This window comes from Anas platyrhynchos, chromosome 5 (genome assembly GCF_047663525.1).
Source record: "Anas platyrhynchos isolate ZD024472 breed Pekin duck chromosome 5, IASCAAS_PekinDuck_T2T, whole genome shotgun sequence".
NCBI classification, from domain to species: domain Eukaryota; kingdom Metazoa; phylum Chordata; class Aves; order Anseriformes; family Anatidae; genus Anas; species Anas platyrhynchos.
In genome coordinates, this window is record NC_092591.1 from 37946458 (window position 1) to 37967461 (window position 21004).

Below are 21004 nucleotides of genomic sequence, written 5' to 3' on the forward strand. Positions count from 1 at the left end.
TCCCATTTATTTCTTTATCTTCTATGTTCCACAGTACTTTTTTTCACCTTCCCCTCAAGTCTTGACTGTACGTTTCACCTGTTTGTCTTTCCTCTCTCCATAATATTTTTTAAAGATCTGTGACGTCATTTCCAAATGGGAACAAGCCTTAAAAGAATTGCACCCTGGGAAATATGAAGGTGGCACAAGAATCGTGAAATTGACCTATAAGAACAGGTATTGTGCTTCCTTTGTTGGCCTCGCTACTGCTGTTAATTAAACACTCGTAGACCACATATATCTCTGTAGATGGCCGGTAATTTATAGTACTGTTAGTGCCAAAAGTATTTTAGCTAAGATGATGTCAGATCCTACATGAGATGCAGTGACTTTTGTCTGTGTGTGGTATGTGTATACAAGAGGGTATATGGTCTAGAGATAAAACCCAAAGCACTTTGCAATAGTGGAACAGAATTAAAATGGGCTAAAAACTAGCTACTTGGCACAATGTCATTTGTCTAGATCCTAAAATGTAATTAAATAACACGTGTTAGGTGAGAGCAAGAGAAACCTGGGGAAATAATCACCAGTGAAAATGAAACTTGCAATTAAGCAAGGAATTATGAAGTTGAAAAGGATACAAGAACAACACTCTAAATGGCAAGAGCTTTAAGGAGACATGTAGTAGCAGTGCCTAGACTTTATAAGGAAAGAGATAAATGTTCAATCTAGATGATGAGAGATAACAGAGGAGAAAACTATGAGACACAGGTATAAAACTAAAACTGGAACAAGTTCATCATTTATATTAGAAACAGGAATTCTGAATTAAAGTGAATGGAGAGCTGTGCATGAGAACTAGTAATGGCTTTCTGCCTGTGAATTCTGTTTGGAGGCGAAACAACCCTCCTCCCCCCAGATTAAAAAGCCACAAAGTTTTGCATTGAACACATGAAGATTTTGGTGACAGTAGTGGTGAAACTAAGCTTCTGTGAGCTTTGAAGCAGAAATTATTGCTTTTGACTCAAAAGTATTTTTTTCAGGAGTGAACCTTTGCAATATTATTTTGTTGGACTGGGATGTGCTTAGACTGTACAGCAAGGATATTTTGATAAGGTCTTTCCAAGGTTGGTCTGTTCTAACTGCAAGGACTCTGATAAGATGTGTAAGGTCACTACGGTCCTCATGGTGTTGTGAGTTTTGAATTGATATAAAATAATTAACTGAACCACTAGAATTAGTATCTTCTGTGGCACTGTGTAATATATCATCATAGGTATAGCTTTAAAATGATATTTGAAGTAGATGGTGTGGACTGTAATAGGCATGCATGAGGAATGGTTTGGGGAAGCATTCCCCCTGCTCGTATTTTCAGCCTGCATTAGTCATCTTGCTGTACCAGGTCAAAGAAATTGAGCGTAAAGAGAAAAATCAAAGCTTCCTAGTAGTTTTTACAAGAATGCCTTACTTTTTGCAATAAAGCCTGCTAATTGGGTTTCTTATTTCCCGCTAAAACAATTTTTTTAATAACAATCTCAGAGTAAGCACTCAAAACAGAGTTGGTAAAAATAACAAGTCTGCAAGGCCACCATGTAGAAGTTTGTACAATTCTTACCTTAGAGCAGAGAGAGCTCTGTATTCTGTGATAAGCAGAGAAGGCCATCTCTTAAATATTGCCTGTCTGTGCTTGATGGGGACAGACAGACACTAATCACCTATAATCCTCTACTTTTTAGGCTGTATTTTCGGAGCCAAGCCAAGGGTGAGACAGACCGGGAGCGGTTGCTGCTGGCCTTCCAAGTCAGCAATGAAATAGTCAGTGGAAGGTTTCCTGTTAATAAAGAATTAGCTCTGGAAATGGTTGCTCTGATGGCTCAGGTGAGCATTATTACAGGCAGAAGTCATTGTTTCTTGGTCCTCTAGAGAGTACAGCTGTATGCTGAATGTCTTTGAGTAAGCAGCTATCTTTTACATCAAAAGTGATATTTCTTACCAAAAATACGGTCTGAGGTGTACCGTGCCAAACGCATCACACCAGCATAGCTGTATCAGTAGAATACCTTTTGCTATAAGGAAATTTCCTGTGGAACATCCTCTTCTTTCCTTCTGAAGAAAAGTATTGGAAAACACGATGGGGCTGGACTCTCCCCAGAACTGCTCTGATTAGTGCCTTAGTAAAGATATGGAAATAGTATTGCCTATTAGAAGTCTGTTTAATAGTAAAAGCTTTCACCATTGCACTGCCAATAGCCTCTTATTATTATTCAAGGAACAGCATTTTGTAGAATTTTCCATTAGACCTCCAGGCTTACGTTTAGCATTTTACCGCATAAAACGCATTGTAAGAGTTGTGGGCATGATAAACAGCATAATCATTTTTTACTGAGCTGAAACCAATTGTTGCACTTGTTAAAACGATGTGAAAAGAGATGAAGAAGTTGGGAACATTGTCCATACTATTTACAAATAGGGTGTTGTTTTAATTGGCTAATTGAGAATAAACCCCAAAAGCTTGGCAGTTATACAGAAGTGTCTTCTTACATGTAGCTGGCCCAGATGTTGTTTTGCTTTTTCTTAGATCAGTAAAGAATTCCTTGAGCAGTCATGTCTCCCATAGTTGCTCTGTTGTACACTTATTGTTGTAAATACTGCAGACAAAATTCCCCAGCCTGATGTTTTGCATGACTAGTTAAAACAGTAGATAGCAGTATGGGAACCTGTGGAATGATCTATTGCACTAAAAACCCCACAGTTATGTTGTACTACAAACTTTACGGTACATGCTGTCTTAGGTGGAATATGGGGATTTGGATCGACCGGGATCTTCAAGCCCTGGGGGAACATCACAACCCAAAATGCAGCATCTTCTCCACCAGGTCTTAGACAAATTCTACCCCAAACGCTACAAGCAAAACATTGCTCCTGAACAGCTCAAGTAAGTTGTTTGTCCTCTTAAAGTCTGCACTGAAAACAATTTATTATGCTTGCAAAATTCTCTCTTGATACTTAAGAAGTTTCAAGGAGCTCATTAAGTTTATATTAACGTAGAAGCTTAAACAACACAAGTGTCAGAAAAAAAGGTTCCTTCAAAATAAAATGGTAGTTAACTAATAAAAAAAAAAAAGCCAAATCACCAACTAACTTTCCCCAAATTAAGAAGTTTAAGCCTTTCACTTCCAGATTATGCAACCCAGTTCCAACAAATTCCAGCATGTCTAAGCCTAAAATGAATTCTCTTTGTGAATTTTCATTTTACCCTTCCTCTAAGACTCAATTGAACCCAGATGCCATTTGCATCATGCCGCAAAGCCAGCACATATGGGCTGCTTCAGGCCATGCAGTAATTCTGACAGGGCTTTTTGATGTTCTGACTTAGAAATTCTCAAACACTATGCAGTGATCCCAATTACTCAAATACAGAATTCAGATGCTGTTGTGGATCTCAGCTCTAACTCTTTTAATGAAAGAGTGGTTTCTCCCAGATCCAAAGTTACTAAGAAATGCAGAGGTGGAACTAATGCAGTTACCTTCTCTTGGAAATAAATTCTGTATGCGTGTGGCAAGGTAACTGTCAAGCCATCCCTAGTGAGCCAAATCAAGAGAGAGTTGATGTGCATTGCTACTCCATCTAGAGCATACTACAGACAAGTTAAGAATAAGGTGAGAGTATAATCGAATGAGAATAAAGTTGGGCAGGATTTTACTGCAACAGCTGCCTGAGTGTTTGTAGTTTCAGTTTTTGAGTGTATACGCCAGTGAACAAGCAGTATGTGACCGGGGTTCCTGGACATTCCAGTATAACCAGTGGTAAAGTGACTGTGGAAGCAGAGAAACTTCTAAAGTAAACTCAGCTTTGTACAACCTTCATAACTGACAGTGCTAACAGCCCTATTTATAGTATTTGTGTAGAATAGCCCTGAGTGGTACATTTATTAGCTGATATAATTTTACTCGCATTCCCTTGGAAGACTTTAGTAAATGGTGCTGTTTTGTGTCTTGGATTCTGACAGGCAACTGGCTGACAGGCTGGCGACAAAGTGGATGGTGCTGCAGGGATGCTCTCCACCGGAATGTGTTCGTATTTATTTAACGGTAGCCCGCAAATGGCCTCTCTTTGGAACCAAAATGTTTGCTGCTAAGGTAACTGGAACACTCTTTTTTTTTTCTCCCCCAAAGAATGAACTCGAGCAGAGGTGTATCTGTGATCTCTGGTAACACAGATTGAAAATGCTCCTATCTCAGGAAGTGTTCAAACTAAACTCTAGTCTGAATGAACAGCTCTGGTACCACACCGGTTTAGAAAAAAGGGAGAGAAATGCGTTCTGGACGCTAGGGGTTGCTAGTGTTCAATAAACAGATACTGAAGCTTTTCTGGCTGCATCAGTTCATCGTAATACAAAGTACTACCTCTTCCTACAAACCCTTGCCAAAGTTCTTACTACAGGCAGGTATTTCTCTGGTCATCAGGGCTGCAATAGCTTAAAAATACAATGTACATACCACTGAGAGGAAAAAGGGAGTAGTCTCCCATAAATCACACCATGTAGATGATGCTAGCTGAAAGAAGAATGGATATTTCAGCCCTGTTCTTCGCTTGACACTGAGCTGGCTGCTTTCCTTGCCACATGAGAAAAGCAAGCACTGCTAATGTCCTGTTGCAGAAACAGAAAAAAATGAAGCATACATTGGGTAAGCTGCCGCAGGCATCATCAGGACAGCAAAGAAACAGATTGAGGGGGTGTGTGGGGGTGCTTCTTCCAGGAGCTTGTACCATCCCTCAGCCCATTTCACGCTAGAGCTCTGTACCTCTTACCCTTGACTAAACTCATGTCTTAGCACACTAATGCCAAAACAAGACTTCTCAGCCTCAGCCATACTCCCCAACCCAACAGAATTCTCTGTTGAAAGCCTGAGAGTGTCTTGTTCACGGTTAATGTCTTTTGCTTTGAAGCCAAAGCTATTATAGTTATTGAATAAAGTCTAATGATGTAACAGACCTTCTTGATTAAATGAAAAGATTTCAAAAAGATAGTTATTTCCATGATCGGTAATAAAAGCAGAAGAAGCTATTGGTATTTAAGGTCACTGACACCAAAGAATCAAAACACAGAATAGTACCACCCACAGTTTAAACAATACTGGTATTTCTGATAACTACCATAGTTTATAATTAGTTTAAAAATAGTTGAACAGTTAAATATATATATATTTATATATATATATATAATTATATATATATATTTAATTTTTATATATATATTTATATATATATATTTAATTTATATAATTTAATATATAATTATATATATATATAATTAGTTAAAAATAGTTAAACAGCAAATCCTACAGCATTAACCATATAGCAGCAGATTCCCAGGAAGGATTAATGTCTTTAGACATAACACATAGCTCATCTTTAACAGATAATTGATGCACATTTGCCAAAATGTGTAAGAAAAAAAATGCATTGATGTGATGGCACTGTATGTGCATTGGTACTATGGAAACCAACAGGCATCACTGCCTGAAAGACAGCAGCAGAGTAAGAACCAGATCAGAACACAACTGCTGTTCTGTCACTGTCCTAGCATTACCTTCAGTTCTAACTACACTGATGGCATTTAATCTCAATATCTCTGCCATTGTTGCATCTCATGTACTGCTAATCCCCAAATTCTATGTCAATCTGAAAATATTATTCCAGATTTTGAAATAAATCATCTTAAAAATCAAACCAGGCCACACATGTAAGCCTATAGGATTCTCTCACATCCATTTTATCCTTAAAACCCAAGTTTTGTATCAGAAACTTCTTTAAGGTATAAAAGAAATGTTTAAATTTAACATTTTCTATTTTCTGTTTCTCCAGCCTATTTTGCCTTCCTCATTGGAAGACGGTCCAGTTTGGATAGCTGTGAATGAAGATGGTATCAGCATACTGGATTATAACACTATGGTATGGTGAGGAATACTGTTTAAGAAAAATAACTCATCTCTCACAGAAAGACCTTCCCCTGAATCCACTTAAAGTCAGTAAAAGTTTGTCTTTAACTTCAGCTGGATCCAGAAGTTAATTTGTAGAAGTCAGAAATGAGGGAAGTGAGGGCTATGTTTTAACACTACATAAACAAAGGAAAATTACAGCTACAGTGTAAGGTAAGGTTCCATGAAACTGCTATCTGTCCCTTTGATGGGCAGCAAACAACCACAGCAGCAAAACCCCAGCGGTGTGTGCTTTACTACCACCTGGGATATAGCAAAGTGTGCACCATTGCTCTGAAGCAGCAGGGCATCAAGCAAGCTAGCAAAATCCTAGAAATGCAATTCTCTTTTGAGATTTCTCTGCCAGCTGTTACCTCTACAGCCAATTACCTATTGCTGCTGGAGAGCTGAAGTTCTTGCCGTAAATAGCAAATATATGAGTTTGAGGTGGCCGTTTTTTCTTTTACAGAAATATTACTCTTTTCAACTATCTGTTTCTGCAGCACTTGAAGCTCTCTTATTCATACTCTTCTGTGCTGACCTTTGGAGGCTGTCGAGATGACTTCATGATTGTAGTCAGTCAAATAAAAGAAAGGAGTTCTGGAAAAAACAGCACAGAAAAACTGCTTTTCGCAATGGCAATTCCAAAGGTAATTACAAAATGAACGATCAGTGCCTTTGCAGCTGGCTGCATCACAGGTGGGCATTTGGTACAAGCACTAGGGACTGGTACTTCTGGCTGCTGCACAAGCTGTGTACATTCAAGAAATCCCTTGCAAGGTGGAACCTTTAATCAAATGACTTATTCCACCCAACTCTTAAAGTCATACCTTGAATCCAAAACTGAACAACTCCATGTGAGACACAGCCATTTGCAAAAGTTTTGCAGTCAATAGGTTCTAAAAATCAAAGGGCACTTTTCTCTCTAATTGACTTACAGTTAATCATTTTCTTTTTCCCCCTAGATTGTTGAAGCAACACTTCTTATTGCCAGCTATATTAACTACCGTTCAACAGCTTCACTTCTACCCTCTACACAACCCTCCCGAAACGCAACACCTGCTAACAAGCTCTGGGAGACTGAAAGTCGGTGCTTTTTTCCTTCCAAGCCTCGAAGCACTAAGGGGCCCACCCTGCTCTGAGGGTTCATTCCAAATTACTTTGGAGATTTTTTGTTTGTGGATTTTTCTTTTGTTTCTTTTTACACTACTGTGTACTGACTTGCAGACTGTTATGATTTTGCCAGTTGTACACCTTGTTTTAATGCAGATTCTGATTCTTTTTCCTTGACAACAGACAAAGTTCCATAGCGTGCGTAGAGGCAGTATTCTTTCTCCTCAGAAGTGTTGATCTTGGGGATTGTGCAGTTTCTTTTCTGTGCCACACTCCATCCAAGATGTCCCGCCTCAGGTCCTTTTGCTGCACAGTGCTCCAGTCACACTGCATCTCCTGCTCTTCCCTTGCACCCACTCTTCTTCCATCTCCAGCTGTTACAGCTTTGCTCACAAGCACATACAGTTTGCATTGATCCCTCCCATTTTCAGCTTTGCACCTGCTTTTAGATTGTTGCACTGCACCTTACGCTTGGAACCTCAGTTCCAGCTCTTCCATCTCCTCGTGACCTCTTTTCCTCATCACAGCCCCTTTCAATTATTTCCACTATTTCCAATAATATTCTGTTTGCAGTCACTAACTCAGTCACTAACTTGTTCACTCTTTACCTGCATTAGACTGGAACCTCTGCAAGGCAGATTTGAGTAGTGTAGGCTTGAACTTGACTGCAATGGGCTGAGCACACAGTCCTATTAAAATTAAAAACAGGTGCTTTGGGATACTGTGGCATGTGACATGAACCCAGTACAAGGGTGCATCCTGCTGATTATTACCTGTATAAGGAGTTGCCTGTCAATTCCTCATAAACTAGACACACACTGAAAAAGCTATTACCAGAGTGTAAAGATTAATAAGACATAGATGGCCAAGTAGTTTAGACATAGCCATGTCTATGCTCTGGTTATGAATAGCCATATTGTAGTTTTGACTGGTGTTGAAATTCACTCCTGCCACTCAGAACAACTATTAAGATAACTATTGTAGTTTCTGGGAAAAAAAAAAAAAAAGCTCTCTGTATTTATGCAACTGCTTAACATAACCAAGACAATTTATTTTTTCCTAAAGCTACATTGACTCCTCCCTGAAACTGATGCCAAAATTCAAAGACAGAGACTTTCCAAGTCCTTGCCCCAGACATGAAAGAAAGGAAGAAGCTATTGAGAGGGATTAGGAACTAAACTGACAAAAAGACTTCTGATGCATGTCAAGGGTGATTTTAAGACTTGAACTAGGGAGTACAGAGTTCAGTGGTACATAAGAATTTTTTCAACCTTAACTTTATAAAGGTGAAAAGCCGACATCTTTGCATGTTGAAGTCTCAGAACAATTGGGACTGGAACAGTGTCAGACAACGCCCTAGCTTCTGCAGAATGGATGTGTTTTCGACAGCTGACGCTGTTCTATGTGTCAGATCTCTGCTGCAGGGCTGAACGTGTCACGTGCTCCTCTAACATGCATGTCCAGACTTTCCCTTAATCACCGTTACAGATGCTTTGGGATGTGTTTGAAACTGCACATGATCTCAGACAAAGGAAGACAAGGCAAGCAAACCTTGCCATTTTATCTGTCTTTCAGCAACTGGAACAGACCTTCTCAAACCCCCTCTGCCCTTCTTACTTCACAGAAGCTGTTCCTTTAAAACTCCTGCTTCCTTCATGCTACCAGGTCAAGGAGGAGGTAGATAGCAAATAAACACTCAAATACTGTTCTTCATATTTTCCACAGGAGTGTTTTTTGATCTGTTTCAAAAGGACTTTGTGCTGATTGGGAAGCCTAATGGATTTTAAACAAACGAAAGAGAAACAGCCATGCCTCTTGAGAACTCTAAATCTGGCTTGAGTTTGACTATTTTGATGAGTCTTCTACAAAGCTAAGGAAGAAGAACTGCCCTTTCAAAAGTACCATGTGCAACTTCATAATAATTATGCATTCATGGGCAACTTTCCCAAATTAAAACGGTGTGAATCCAACCATTATAAAGAATTCAGCAATGGCAAACCAAAGCTAGTCACAAATGAACAAACCAACCATACCAGTGTTTTTAACTTCCTAGTACTTGCCACCAACCCTCAAATATCCAACTAATGCACGCAGTGGAGCTGATACTGCAAGAAGTTTTTGTTTCAAACTTATGGCGGGTAGAAAGCCACAAATTAGAAGAACATGGGGCACACAAAATCATTCTAAACAATCTCTTATCAGCATATTAAAAACAAACAAAAAAAGTGGTTTGTGGAAACAGACTTGAAACAGATTATGTATACAGAGACCTATTTGCACATACTGTAATATACCCACTTGTCATGAATTTAAGGACCATCCCTTGAATTTACTGAAAAGGGTAGAAGCTTTCTGAGCCAAAAATAATGTTGTGAAGGTATTGTCTTAGTCTTTTTTTTTTTCTCCTTAGATACTTCTAAGTGACAATAAATCCTCATAGAGCAGTTAGTAGCTTATATTCTCATTTTCTCTATATCTTAGTATAGATACACAAGTTTGAATAAAAATAGCGTTCTTTCTCCTTACATAGTCACATACAACAGACAATTCCTCCGGGATGTGGAGGTGTGTTTGGCAGCCTGCTTCTTATGTCCTGCCAGTAATAGAGCTGCCTCAGAATGAGCTGAACTCAACTCATTGTCAGCCGTTCTGAGGATGCTCAAGGCATGAAAGCCTCCAGTTCATTGTTCAGAGGCTGTACTTACCTTGTGCTGCTAACATTCACAGCCTCAGGGACTTGTGTCAGGGCAAACATGGAGCAGAGATGTTGAATAAGCAAGAGCTGTCATGAAATTCATTATTTTCTGCCATAATTGCACTTTAAATTTACAACCATGGCATATGGAACTTTTTTTCTTCCTTTCTTACAAACATTCATTAATACTTGAGTATTTCAGGGACCACCCCACTCCAATACCTCCTATTTATAGCTTACCTGACTCTAAAACAAACAAAAACCTGTGTAGGTATCTATTTTGTATGATTCTTTGATAGGGAAAACGGTTTTTATTTTAATCGATGCTTTTGGCAATGATTATTGCTACAGTATAGAGTGAGATGACTGAAGCCTTTGTTTTCCTAACTGCTGTGTGTGTGTAAAAGACTGTCTTGGAGATACTGTGAGATTTCTGTACTTAATAAAAAGCAATTATCATGAATTAAGTTGTATTTCTTCTGAGATTGAAAGAAACTCTTTATCTCAAAAGCCGAAGTAGCCCTGATGTAAACAAATGTGGGCAAAACCTGTGTTTGGCATCCGGACACATACCTGGTGCACACCTGCCATACTCTTAAGTCCTGACTCTCAGCTGTAGCAGATCACTGATGCGCACTCCCATGGGTACTGGATGTCCACTCCTTCCAATGATGGCTAAAGCAATCTTCCAGACTTCTGTGATACAGCTCCACCTGCATTTCTTCTGTACTCACAGGACTTCATGGGATTTTTGCAGTGTAGGCAATGTTCCCAGCACACTCTTAGGCCCAAGACTTATTTCTCTTCTGACACCTTTTCCCCACTGCTCAGCACATCTTCCTGCTGCTGTAATGCTCTTCGAGGTTCTTTACTATTTCCTCCTTCCCTCCCCCACAAAGAAACACAACCTGCCCAAACCAGGCCCCTGAGCAGCTCTGTACCTAGCTCTAAGTATGCCACAGGAGTGTTAGTCAAAGGACCTCTACTGTAGTCATATTCCTGGGGCCTGCTGCTGTTGTTGAGAGCTGGTTTCTGCTCCTGCCCCAGCACTCAGCTTCCCCAGTTCTGCCAGGACTTGCAACCAGTTTGCATCAGGGTACAGCTTCACTAATTTCAGAGAGAGAACACTCAGCCCACCCCCAACAACTTTGTGTTACGGCAGAACTGGACTTACAATTTTGGCAAACTCCAACATTTAAAGCATTTGTGAGAAACAAAAACACACAAAAAAAGTAGCTAGACAGGGTTACCAAAAGCCAGTGATGCCTCCCAAAGCTGCTGCCCTTCACTTTGACAACCAAAATACTCCAGTGATAAGAGCTAACCTGTATCTTTAAAACACAGCAATGATGCATCACCACATTTTAATTCTACATTATGTGCACACTTATAGCACAGCACTGTATGCAGATTAAGCACAAGCCCAAGGCTCCTGCCAGCTTGCTGGTTTTGCTCTTGTTTTTCAAACATTTCTGTTGCCTCAGTTACATCACTATGGAGTTGTGGAAAAAAAAAAAAAAGGATAGAAAAATACCAGTTAAAAGTTACAGTAACTTTTAAATCATCAACTAAGAAGAATATTCCAATATTAAGTTAGTTTCAGTGAAGCTACTTTATTCACATAGCATTATAATTTTCAACAACATATTTTCCTCATCATCTCAAAGCAATTGACACCCTGTTGGCTGAGGCTGGCAGGGCCCCTGGAGCCCACCTGGTCCAAGCCCTGCTTAGGCAGGGCCACCCAGAGCAGGGTGCCCAGGGCCACGTCCAGGTGGCTTTTGGAGATCTCCAAGGGACTCCAGCACCTCTCTGAACAGAGAGCCTGTTCCAGGGCTCAGCCACCCACACGATAAAAATGTTCCTGATACTCAGGTGGAACCACCTGTGTTTCAGTTTGTTCCCATTGCCTTGTATTCTGTCACAAAGCACCACTGAAAAAGCCTGTCTCCATCTTCTTTACACTCTCCCTTCAGATATATACACTTGTATACACTTATAGGATTCCCCTCCTGAGCCTTTTCCAGGCTGACCAGCCCCAGCTCTTGCAGCCTTTCCTCACACGCTCCAGCCCCATAACAATCATGGCCTTTCCTCGTCTCCCTCCAGTACGTCCATATACTGGGGTCCCAGCAGTGGATGCAGCACCCCAGGCATGGCCTCACCAGTGCTGAGGAGAGGGCAGAGATGCCCACCCGTGACCTGCTGGCTACACTCCTCCTCACGCAGCCCAGCACAGTTAGCCTTTTTTGTTTTGTGGCAAGGCCATGTTGCCGGCTCCTGCTCACTCGGTGTCCATAAGGATCCCCAGGTCCTTTTCTGCAAAGCTGCTTTCCAGCTGGTCAGCCCCAGCATGTACGGGGAGGAATGGCATGGGGTTATTCCTCCCTGGGTGCAGGACTTTGCACTCCCCTTTGTTGAACTACAGGAGGTTCCTGTGTGCCCATCTCTCCAGCCTGTCCAAGTCCCTCTGGTTGGCAGCACAAACCTCTGGCATAACAGCCACTCCTCACAGCTGTGTGTCATGAGCAAACACCCTCAGCACTTGTGGGTGCCTCCCGTCAGGTCCCATGGACTTACACGTGTCTAGGTTGCTTAAGCGTTATCTAAACTTATCCTCTTCCACCAAGGGTAAGTCTTCCTTCTGTCCCCTGATATCTGGGGCCTGGCATTCCTGAAGGCTGATCTTGCTAGTACAGACTGAGGTGAAGGCACTCAGCACCCTTCTTTTCCATGTCCAGGCGTTACCCTGCCCCTGTGCCATTCAGCAGTGGGCCAATGTTTCCTGGTTTCCTTTTTGCTGTCTCTGACATTCCTAAATAGATTCAACTCCACATAGGCTTTGGCTTTCCTAACCACATCTCTGCATGCTCAGACAGTGTCTCTATATTCTTTCTAGGCTACCTGCCTCTCCCTGCTTCCACCTTCTGGTGTTTGAATTTTGCCGGGAGCAGTTGTTCATCCATGCAGGCCTCCTGGCATTTTTGCTTGACTTCCTGCTTGTTGGGATGGGATGACCTATTCTTGTGCTTGGAGGAGGTGATCCTTGAATATTAATCAGCTTTCTTGGTCCCCTCTTCTCTCTAGGGTCCTATCCCATGGGACTCTTTCAAGCAGATCCCTGAAGAAACCACAGTATTCTCTCCTATGTTTATTTCCATAAACATAATTGAATGCAACAGTGTATTTTAATTTTCTGTCATTTTCTTTCTAAAATTCCCCTGTTGATCAGGAAGTTACTGTGCTAGCCGACCCTTTAGTTTTGATATTCTAGACTGGTATATGCTTTTTTCAAAGAAAGGATTAAAAAAAATAAAAAAGCCCACGTTTGTGTCAGTCTGGACAAGGTTACACCATGTGTTTATCAGAATGCTCAGATCCACAGAAATTTAAACATTTGATGGATATTCTTGCCTCCCATTGCCATATTTATTTTCCAGAGAGTTCTGCTCACCTTTCTTCACAGCAGCCAATTTCAAGGTTCACTTGTGTGCCTGAGCTGACACCTTCTATAACAGCTCTCTGAGTCTGTGCAGACTATTACCCATAACGTCATTCTACTGCTGCACCACATTGTAAACCTCTAACTTAAAAAAGCCATGGGTCAGTGTTGCTTGCTTTGCATGCATCTGTCCAAGTCCTGCAGCAAGTTTTCCACCTTGATTATTTTTTATTACTTTATTCCACTTGATTGTGGAGCTTCTTTCCTCTGATCCAGGATTTCTTGACAACTTTTGTACACTTCCATTAAGCAGTCCAGACGTGGCTGGGAGCTCTAGAAATCACATCAAACAACAGAGAACAGGCTCTGAATGGGGTGTAAAACAGTGAGATTTGTCAGGTAGATAAAAGAATGTGGAGACAGCTGACACAAAGCCAAAAATCAGAAGCATGCATGTAGAAGGAAAGCAACAGCAAGGTATCTATAGTTGATTAGCTTTATTATCTCACCTTAAGACAACAGAGAATAGATTTCCTTTTTACATGTTCATTGAGAATTCATCAAATTCCAGGAGATGTTTGATGTAAGCCATTGATAAAGAAATGCAAAGCCATTGCACAAGCCACACGTGCTCTATGATAAAAAAAATGCCAGTCCCTGAAGCTGTCGGGTCAAAACATGCAGCACCATTCTGCAGTTAGCCTCAGTCTCTCACCAAATCAGAAATCACTTCCTTTCTCAACTCATAACATACAGTGACAGTATGGAAGGTAATCCACACCTTCCAACCCACTAACCTATCTACAAGGCTGTACTCCCTCTGGAGACCTACAAAACAGTAGATTTCTGTGCACTAATCCAACACTCTAAAAGACCTACTCCTCAAAAATCTACCTTCAGGACAGGGAGCTTAGACACCTGGCCCTTGGCCTCTGCTAGTACTGTCAGCAAGAGGACAACTGAAGGTTAACTGAGAACATCAGTTCACACAAACAAGGGAATGGTGGTCAAAGTATAATGGTTTTTCATCACTTCTAACCTGGACCAGATTAAAACCAACAAAGAGGTGAAAGTTTCCCAGGCCCACAGTCCCTATGGTCCCATGACTTTTGAGCTCCCAAAACAGCACTAATGTGTAAAGTCCATCAAACGCCTCTCCTTGCAAGTGTTGCTTAAGAGAACAATAGGTCAACTCAGCACAGAAGTGCTCCTGGGCTCAGTGACACGGCAAATTGTACTTTTGAAGGCTGACGTACCTTAGAGGAACAAAAACCCAACAAAGGAGATGCGATAAAGTTACTAATTACTGCTCCTTCAAGACTAAGTAACGTTCTAACTTGCACTTTAAAGTGAGAATTACTGACAGTTAATGAACTGCAAACTGACGCAGCTTTCTGTACCTCCTTTGCTGGTGGTAACAACTCTGCCAATATTAAGATACTGCCAGGGATATAACACTGTTCAGAGTTGAGCTAGGGAAAAATAAATAAATAATAATAATAAAAAAACACACTAGTGTCAGGCAGTCCCTCTGGAGCTGAAAAGGAGCATGTATAATGAAAACCAGGTTCCTGAATGCCTGGAATTCAATGGTTGTAGACTTCCAGCAAATCCGTTTTACTCCGTTGGCTCTGTGTGAAATTTATACTATCCATCGTTAGGAAATATCTTCACAACTGTTGGACTGAGTTAGCAGCACTAATCAATGGATCAGTCCATTTGCACCTGTAAGTATTTAACTGAAGACTAACTGCATCCAGTCATAAACTGGATGTGGATTACGAACTGATATTCACCAGCAGTGGGCAAATTAAGAAGGACAGGAGGGGCTATAAACACAACATCAGCAGTCTAAGATGTGAGGTACATCTGTATAGCTTACTGCCCCTCAAGGACCAGGGGACTGTTGTGTTAGGCACACACAGGCAGAATGAAATTCCATCCCAAAAATGTGATTATGAACAGTCAGAAAAGGTTAGCAAGAGAAGAGAAAGGAAAGACGGTAACGGTAAAGCAAACAAGTTATTATACATTAAGCAAATTGCTCACAGCTTGTACTGTGATCTTTGTCAATGAGTGTGATAAGGGAAGTTATTGTAAACCAAGAAGGTTTTTATGAGATCTTTTGGCACAGAGAGCTGAGAGAAAAATCAACTACAGCACAGTGCTACAGCTACGAAGGTAACGCTGAGCATGAGAATGCATAAGAAGCTGTGCAAGTCCTCAGTACCCTATGTGAGCCAGACTTCTAGTTCATGCAGGCTGCTGGTTAGGTTCAGAATTAGACAGCTCCCTGTTCTTTCCCTGGTATTTCGTTCTGTGAGACTTGTAATACCACACGCTGCACACTGCTCTAAGACCCACCAGTCAAGGAAAGGCAACTGTGATCGGCTACATGTAGGGGAACAAAGATACATGCAGACATCTGGTACACACACAAACCACAGATTTGGACTTCTCCATTATTCAGTTAGACTCACCTGAAAGAGTGGAACAACCTCAGATACTCCCTGAGGATCCTGAGGGTCCTTCAGGAGGATGCACAGGTAATAGATAACTTTTTGCTACAAGACAAACAAAATAATTGAAGTTTGAGAGTGCCTGGAGTTATCACAGAAAGAGGACCTGTTTCAACTCATTGGGATGAACGAAGCGTGCAAAATTTTCTAAGGATAAATTGGCAGAAACATCTGTGTTTCACAAGGGTAAATATTTTTGCTTCAAAATTATGTACGAAGAAGCTTGCAATCAGACTCCTTCTCTTTTTTTCCTATTTGTGTTCAGCCTTAAAAATATAAGAGTGGTTTTGCCCTATGGACTTCTCAGTTTTAATTGTAAAAGTAGCAGTCAGATTTTCAGAAAACCCATCCCTTCTCCAAAACCATTCTTCTCCCAAATCTATTTGAGAACAACAAAATATACAGGGGAAAAAAAAAAAAAAAAAAAAAAGAAAGCCACCACAGGATCTACACATTCCTGCTGACAATGCTTTTCTCTTATGCTTTTTTGATGCATACCATTTTGCTAATTATCTGTTTTGCCTTTGTAAGAAGTTACACAATGTTGGAACATGTTGAAGATTGTGGGGACTTAGTAAGAATTTGTTTTCATCTACAGCAACTTCACACACATCAGTGACAGTGTGAGTGACCTCAGTTCTTCATAACTGTATTTGAACAAAACAATGATGATAGTGCAGCCCAGCAAGTCTTAAATAAACAAACAAAAAAAAAATATGAAAGAAGTGCAAAGGCTTTTCTGCCCCCTTGCCAATAAAGAGAAAGAAAAGGAGCTCAACATCACCTTTGTCTCCTTTTGCAAGAAAACTTTATATGAATCTATGCTAATCTCCAAGTGGTCTTCACAGACTGTACTTCCAAGAAGACAGGTCTCGCTCAAATTAGTTGGAAAAACACTGATTTCGGAAAGTGCAGAGGAGAAAGAAATGTAGCTAAAAATACTTTGGGGGAGAAACATCTCACTGGCTGGCATCTTTTTTTGCAAGCCAGGCACGATCCAATGTTTTTAGTTTTTGAAAGAAAGATCTCTAAAGAAATCCAGTAGTGTCCTCACTCAGGCAGCCTGAAGTCCTGTTAAGATTTCCTGCCTAACATTTCTTAGTTCTTCATTATAGTTCTTCAGAAACGCTTACTCAACAGTTAACGGTGGTTGTGCAAAATGCACCTTCCAATCCAAGGGGTTCAGTGCATTTCGCTGTCTGGTTATGACATGCAATTTATTGTGAAGAAAGTAAAACAGATCCGAAGACAGAGACTATATTTAAATTCAGTTTCGGCTACGGAAGTCCGTTAACAGAAAGCAACTAAGTAAAACATTTAGATTACAGACAAGCTGCAGTACAGGATTGACTATTCCCACACAGATTGGCTGATGTATGAAGCCAATTTTGGAAAGTTTTTTTGTTAAAACATCTCTTTTCCAGGTAAGACTAGGAGAAGATGACTCTAGGCTCAGATGGTTTTATGATTATCACTACCTGCTTCAGCATATTATGCAAATTACTGCCTTCTACCTTCCCACCAATGCAAGCAGCTCGGTGCAATGTATATGCCATTTCCCAGTCACCACAAGCCACACTCAAATCTACACATTTTTATGTATAGCTCTCCTCCCTTCACTCAGTAAGAAAATAATTCCGTGTTTGTTGTTGTTGTTGTTGTTTTCTTTCTCTACTAAATTTTTAACCTGAAAAGAACACATGCATGATAAAAGGGTAAGGTCTGCTCTTCCATAGGAGACTGGCAGTTTACCCCCAAGATGGGACAAAATAATCTCTTATTCTTGTCTATCTTCTTACCTCCCTCTAGACTGCTATAGAATTAGGCATCAGCATTAGGCATCAGCAGTTAGGCATCAGCATCAGTACAATATAATACAAAGAACTAAAATGACTAGCTCAGTGCCAGTGGCATTATCTAAGGGATGGATCTGACTTGTTGAGGCTACTTGCTGAAGTTTTCCTTTAAAGGCAGGAGAAAAGATGATAGAATAAAGGCAGGAGAAAAGACGATAGAATAAAGAGAGAAATCTGAATCAAAGCTCCTGACGTCAGTAAAGCTATGGATGCTGCTATGTTTAATTGCCCTGATAAACCACTCTTGTGAAAATACACTTGATGTGAGTGTGCCCACAGATACACAAGAAACACTGATTACCATATAGATGGCTTCATTGATAACCACGTCCTTGACTCGACTCATCTCAATGAAGGTTGTGCTCTCCTTCCCTGAAGCATAGGACGAAGTCAACTGAATGCCAAGTGAGCCGATGACCAACAGAGATTCCTGGTCAATTTTCACAAAGTGCAGGTAGATGATCAGGCCAATCAGCGTGATGAATATAGCACCAGAAAGCACCATACTATTCTGTAACACAAGCCAAGCAAAGACAGAACTTTGGTCTTACAATTATGTGGCTTTAGACAAAACATAACAAACAAAAAAACACCACACTGCATAGTAAAACATAATATTAAGGCTACATTTACAAAGCAGGTTTTATGTAGGTGAGTCTGTTTATTCGAAAGGCTGGCTGCTATATGCGTAATGAGATTTACATCACTAAACATCAGTCTTCATGGAATGGTCTGAAAGAACTGGGAGCTGAAATTGAAATCAGCAAGAAGAAATTATTCCCTTGTAAAGCTAGCACAAAAATCTCAACCCAAAGCAATTATATAAAGCAATGACAGCATATTATACAAACAGCTATAGTGATAACATCACTGACAGAGAAATGGTGTTAAATGTTTACTGGAATTAAGGATGGCATCTCAGGAGGGAAGAAGAATCTTTTACCAAAAGCACTAGCCTAGGCCTACGTAGGAGATCCAAGTTTTCTTCTAATATACTGTGAGTCTAAACTTATTAAAACTTTCTCTCTCTTCCTGCCTTAAATACCAAGCCAGAGGATATCTGCTTTCTCCTGTCTTTTGTCTAAGGACAAATTGTCTTTTGCACGCTGTAGTCTTTGGACTGCTGTTTCATAAAATAATATGTAAATCTAATGCTATGTAAGTTTCATAGTCATCTTTCATCAGTAGGTCAGCAACTGTAAGCCATCTGAAGACCTGGTAATAAATCCTAAGGATCCTCAATCTGCAACCTATTTCTGGGACGTGTTTGCGAGAGCTCAAGGCCACATACCTATGGACTGAAGTTGAAACTGACACTTCCTAAAGGACCAGAACTGCACAGCTCTACCACTCAAGCTGTGCCTATATCACCATGTGAGGTAAAAATGCCATGTCCACATTCAAAGAGAAAGGATACAGGATTTCTCCCAAGGTTTGTCACCATGGAAAAAAAAAGCAGTAACAAATCACAGGCATTGAAATCCACAGAGAAACAGACATTCGGATCTCCTTTCCTGGCAGAAAGGAAGGACTGTAGTTGCATATGAGATTCATGATCACATGTAAAACCAAGGAGGAAGGTGGTGGTTGGTAACCCCTGGGATGTATGTTTTTGTAACAAGTAAGACTTGAAAACAGCTTCACTTCCTGTTAGAAAATAGTGAACCACCTCTTCATATTAGAATTACTGCCACATGACTCACATCTCCATCCCTGCCTTCATTCCTGAGAAGATTACTGAGAAAACAGAAGTGCCATACTGTTGGTCACAGTCAAGCTTTTGGAGTCAGGCTACTGAGTTTAACCAACAGGTCTACGCCTGGCAGTTGGTCCTTCTGTGCTAATATGGGTCAAATAATATGGATCAGGTACCGGAGCCAGCACTTGAGCGTTTCTCGGCTGCTTCTGCAGTCTGTGCTGCCATGGTCTGACCAACAGCAGCGAGAGGCGGCAGCGCGACGGTTTGGCTCCCTCAGCACAACCCCAGGCCGTCCACCTGGCGCTCGCTCGCCTCCCCCATCACCTCCCGTCCTGTACCAAACAAACACCCGCCGGCGGGACGCAAGGACCGCCGGGGGCCGCCCCTGGGGCTCGGGTGCTGCCGGCCTCGTACCTCGCTGAGCACGAAGACGCCGTAGGCCGCCAGCCAGACGGCGGAGGTGACGGCGCTGAGGGAGCGGAGCTGCAGGCGGGGCCGGCGCAGCGCCAGCTCCCGGCAGGAGGCGCTGTGCTGCCGGCGCCGCAGCGCCAGGGGCTCCCCCGAGGCCGAGCGGAACGGCCGCTCCTCCACGCCAGGGGGGCACCCAGGCGGCGGCCTGCAGCTGCCCGCCTCCATGCCGCGGTGCGCCCCGCTTCCGCCGGCGCGGAGGGGACGGGGAGAAGGGAAGGGAAGGGGCGGGGAGAGGCGGCGGGCAGCGCCCGGCCCCGCAGCGCCGCCAGCGGGCGCCTCGCCCGCACCTCCCGGCACCTCCGGGCCGCGGGGCTCCCGTGCCACCACACCGCCGTGAAGCGGGCGGGGGGGTCATCTATTGCCTTTAACATTCCTGCTACACAGACGTTGCCCTGCCTGTTCTTGTCCGTGCATCCTTACATACAGGCTTTATTTTATTTATTTATTTATTTTTGTTCAGTGATGCTTTCTCAGCAGCTTAAAGCAGTGCTTTCTGGGTCCTTGCCATCTCAGCACATAAGGAATTGGAGGCTTGGCTTTGCATCCAGACTTACTGACTCTGCGCAGTGCTCTCACTGCTTTGCAGTTACACCTCAGGTGCTTCACCTGGCACTGATGCAGAGCTGCAGGGCGGTGATTTCCAAACCTGTGCTGCCTTCCCCACCCCAGGCCACTGAGCATGCCCCCTAGCTCTCCTCACAGATGTCCTTGGGGTCGTCTAAGGAGAGGTTGGACACGGTGCTGGGGAGATGGGTCAGTGGGTGGTGGTTGGACCAGCTGACCTTGGAGGCCTTTTCCAGCCTTAACGATGCTGTGGTTCAAGGCGCTGCACGCAGGGTGCCCTGGGATCCGGGGTGCTGCACACAGACCCGGTCCCTCACCCTTCTGGGGGCAGCAAGGCCGGCGTGAGAGGGAGGGAGACACTGGGGGTGGTCGTTGGTCGGGCTGGGCAGGAGGAGGGGGTGCAGAAGGCCCTGCGGCTCGTCCTGCGCCTCGCCAAGGTGAGGGGTGGGCCGGGCCGCCCAAGGGTGAGCTGAGGCAGCGGAGAAAAAACACCTGGCGGGCGAAGCAAAGGGGCTGCGGGGTGGGGGAGAAACGAGTGAAAAACGCTTACGTGTGAGGAGAAAACAATAACGAAGATGCGGCTTTAAAGAGGGAACTGGCACGTGAGGCGCAGGTGAGGCGGCTGAGGCAGGCAGGCAGGAGCTCAGCGCGGCTGACGGGGCCGTGAGGGGGGCGCGCGGGGCC

General features: G+C 42.5%; 2 protein-coding genes across 3 annotated transcripts in view; one reads left to right on the top strand and one right to left on the bottom strand.

Moving 5' to 3' along the window:
* PLEKHH1 (pleckstrin homology, MyTH4 and FERM domain containing H1) overlaps positions 1 to 10232 on the top strand; it is a 48679-nt gene extending 38447 nt beyond the window's left edge. For both annotated transcript variants that reach the window (XM_072038845.1, XM_027457963.3), the window contains exons 23-29: positions 116 to 216; positions 1716 to 1857; positions 2772 to 2914; positions 3990 to 4119; positions 5849 to 5935; positions 6465 to 6611; positions 6927 to 10232. In XM_072038845.1, coding sequence (XP_071894946.1) covers positions 116 to 216; positions 1716 to 1857; positions 2772 to 2914; positions 3990 to 4119; positions 5849 to 5935; positions 6465 to 6611; positions 6927 to 7103 — 927 coding nt within the window. In that variant the 3' untranslated portion in view covers positions 7104 to 10232. The remainder of the gene's footprint in view (positions 1 to 115; positions 217 to 1715; positions 1858 to 2771; positions 2915 to 3989; positions 4120 to 5848; positions 5936 to 6464; positions 6612 to 6926) is intronic.
* A 2880-nt stretch (positions 10233 to 13112) lies between these two features.
* PIGH (phosphatidylinositol glycan anchor biosynthesis class H) lies at positions 13113 to 19973 on the bottom strand. Its single transcript, XM_027457986.3, has 4 exons — positions 19700 to 19973; positions 17888 to 18097; positions 15692 to 15775; positions 13113 to 13544 (listed from the first exon to the last, which is right to left on the bottom strand). The coding sequence occupies exons 1-4, from the start codon at positions 19919 to 19921 to the stop codon at positions 13443 to 13445; spliced, it is 618 nt and encodes a 205-aa protein (XP_027313787.2). The 5' UTR covers positions 19922 to 19973; the 3' UTR covers positions 13113 to 13442.
* Positions 19974 to 21004: the final 1031 nt, after the last annotated feature.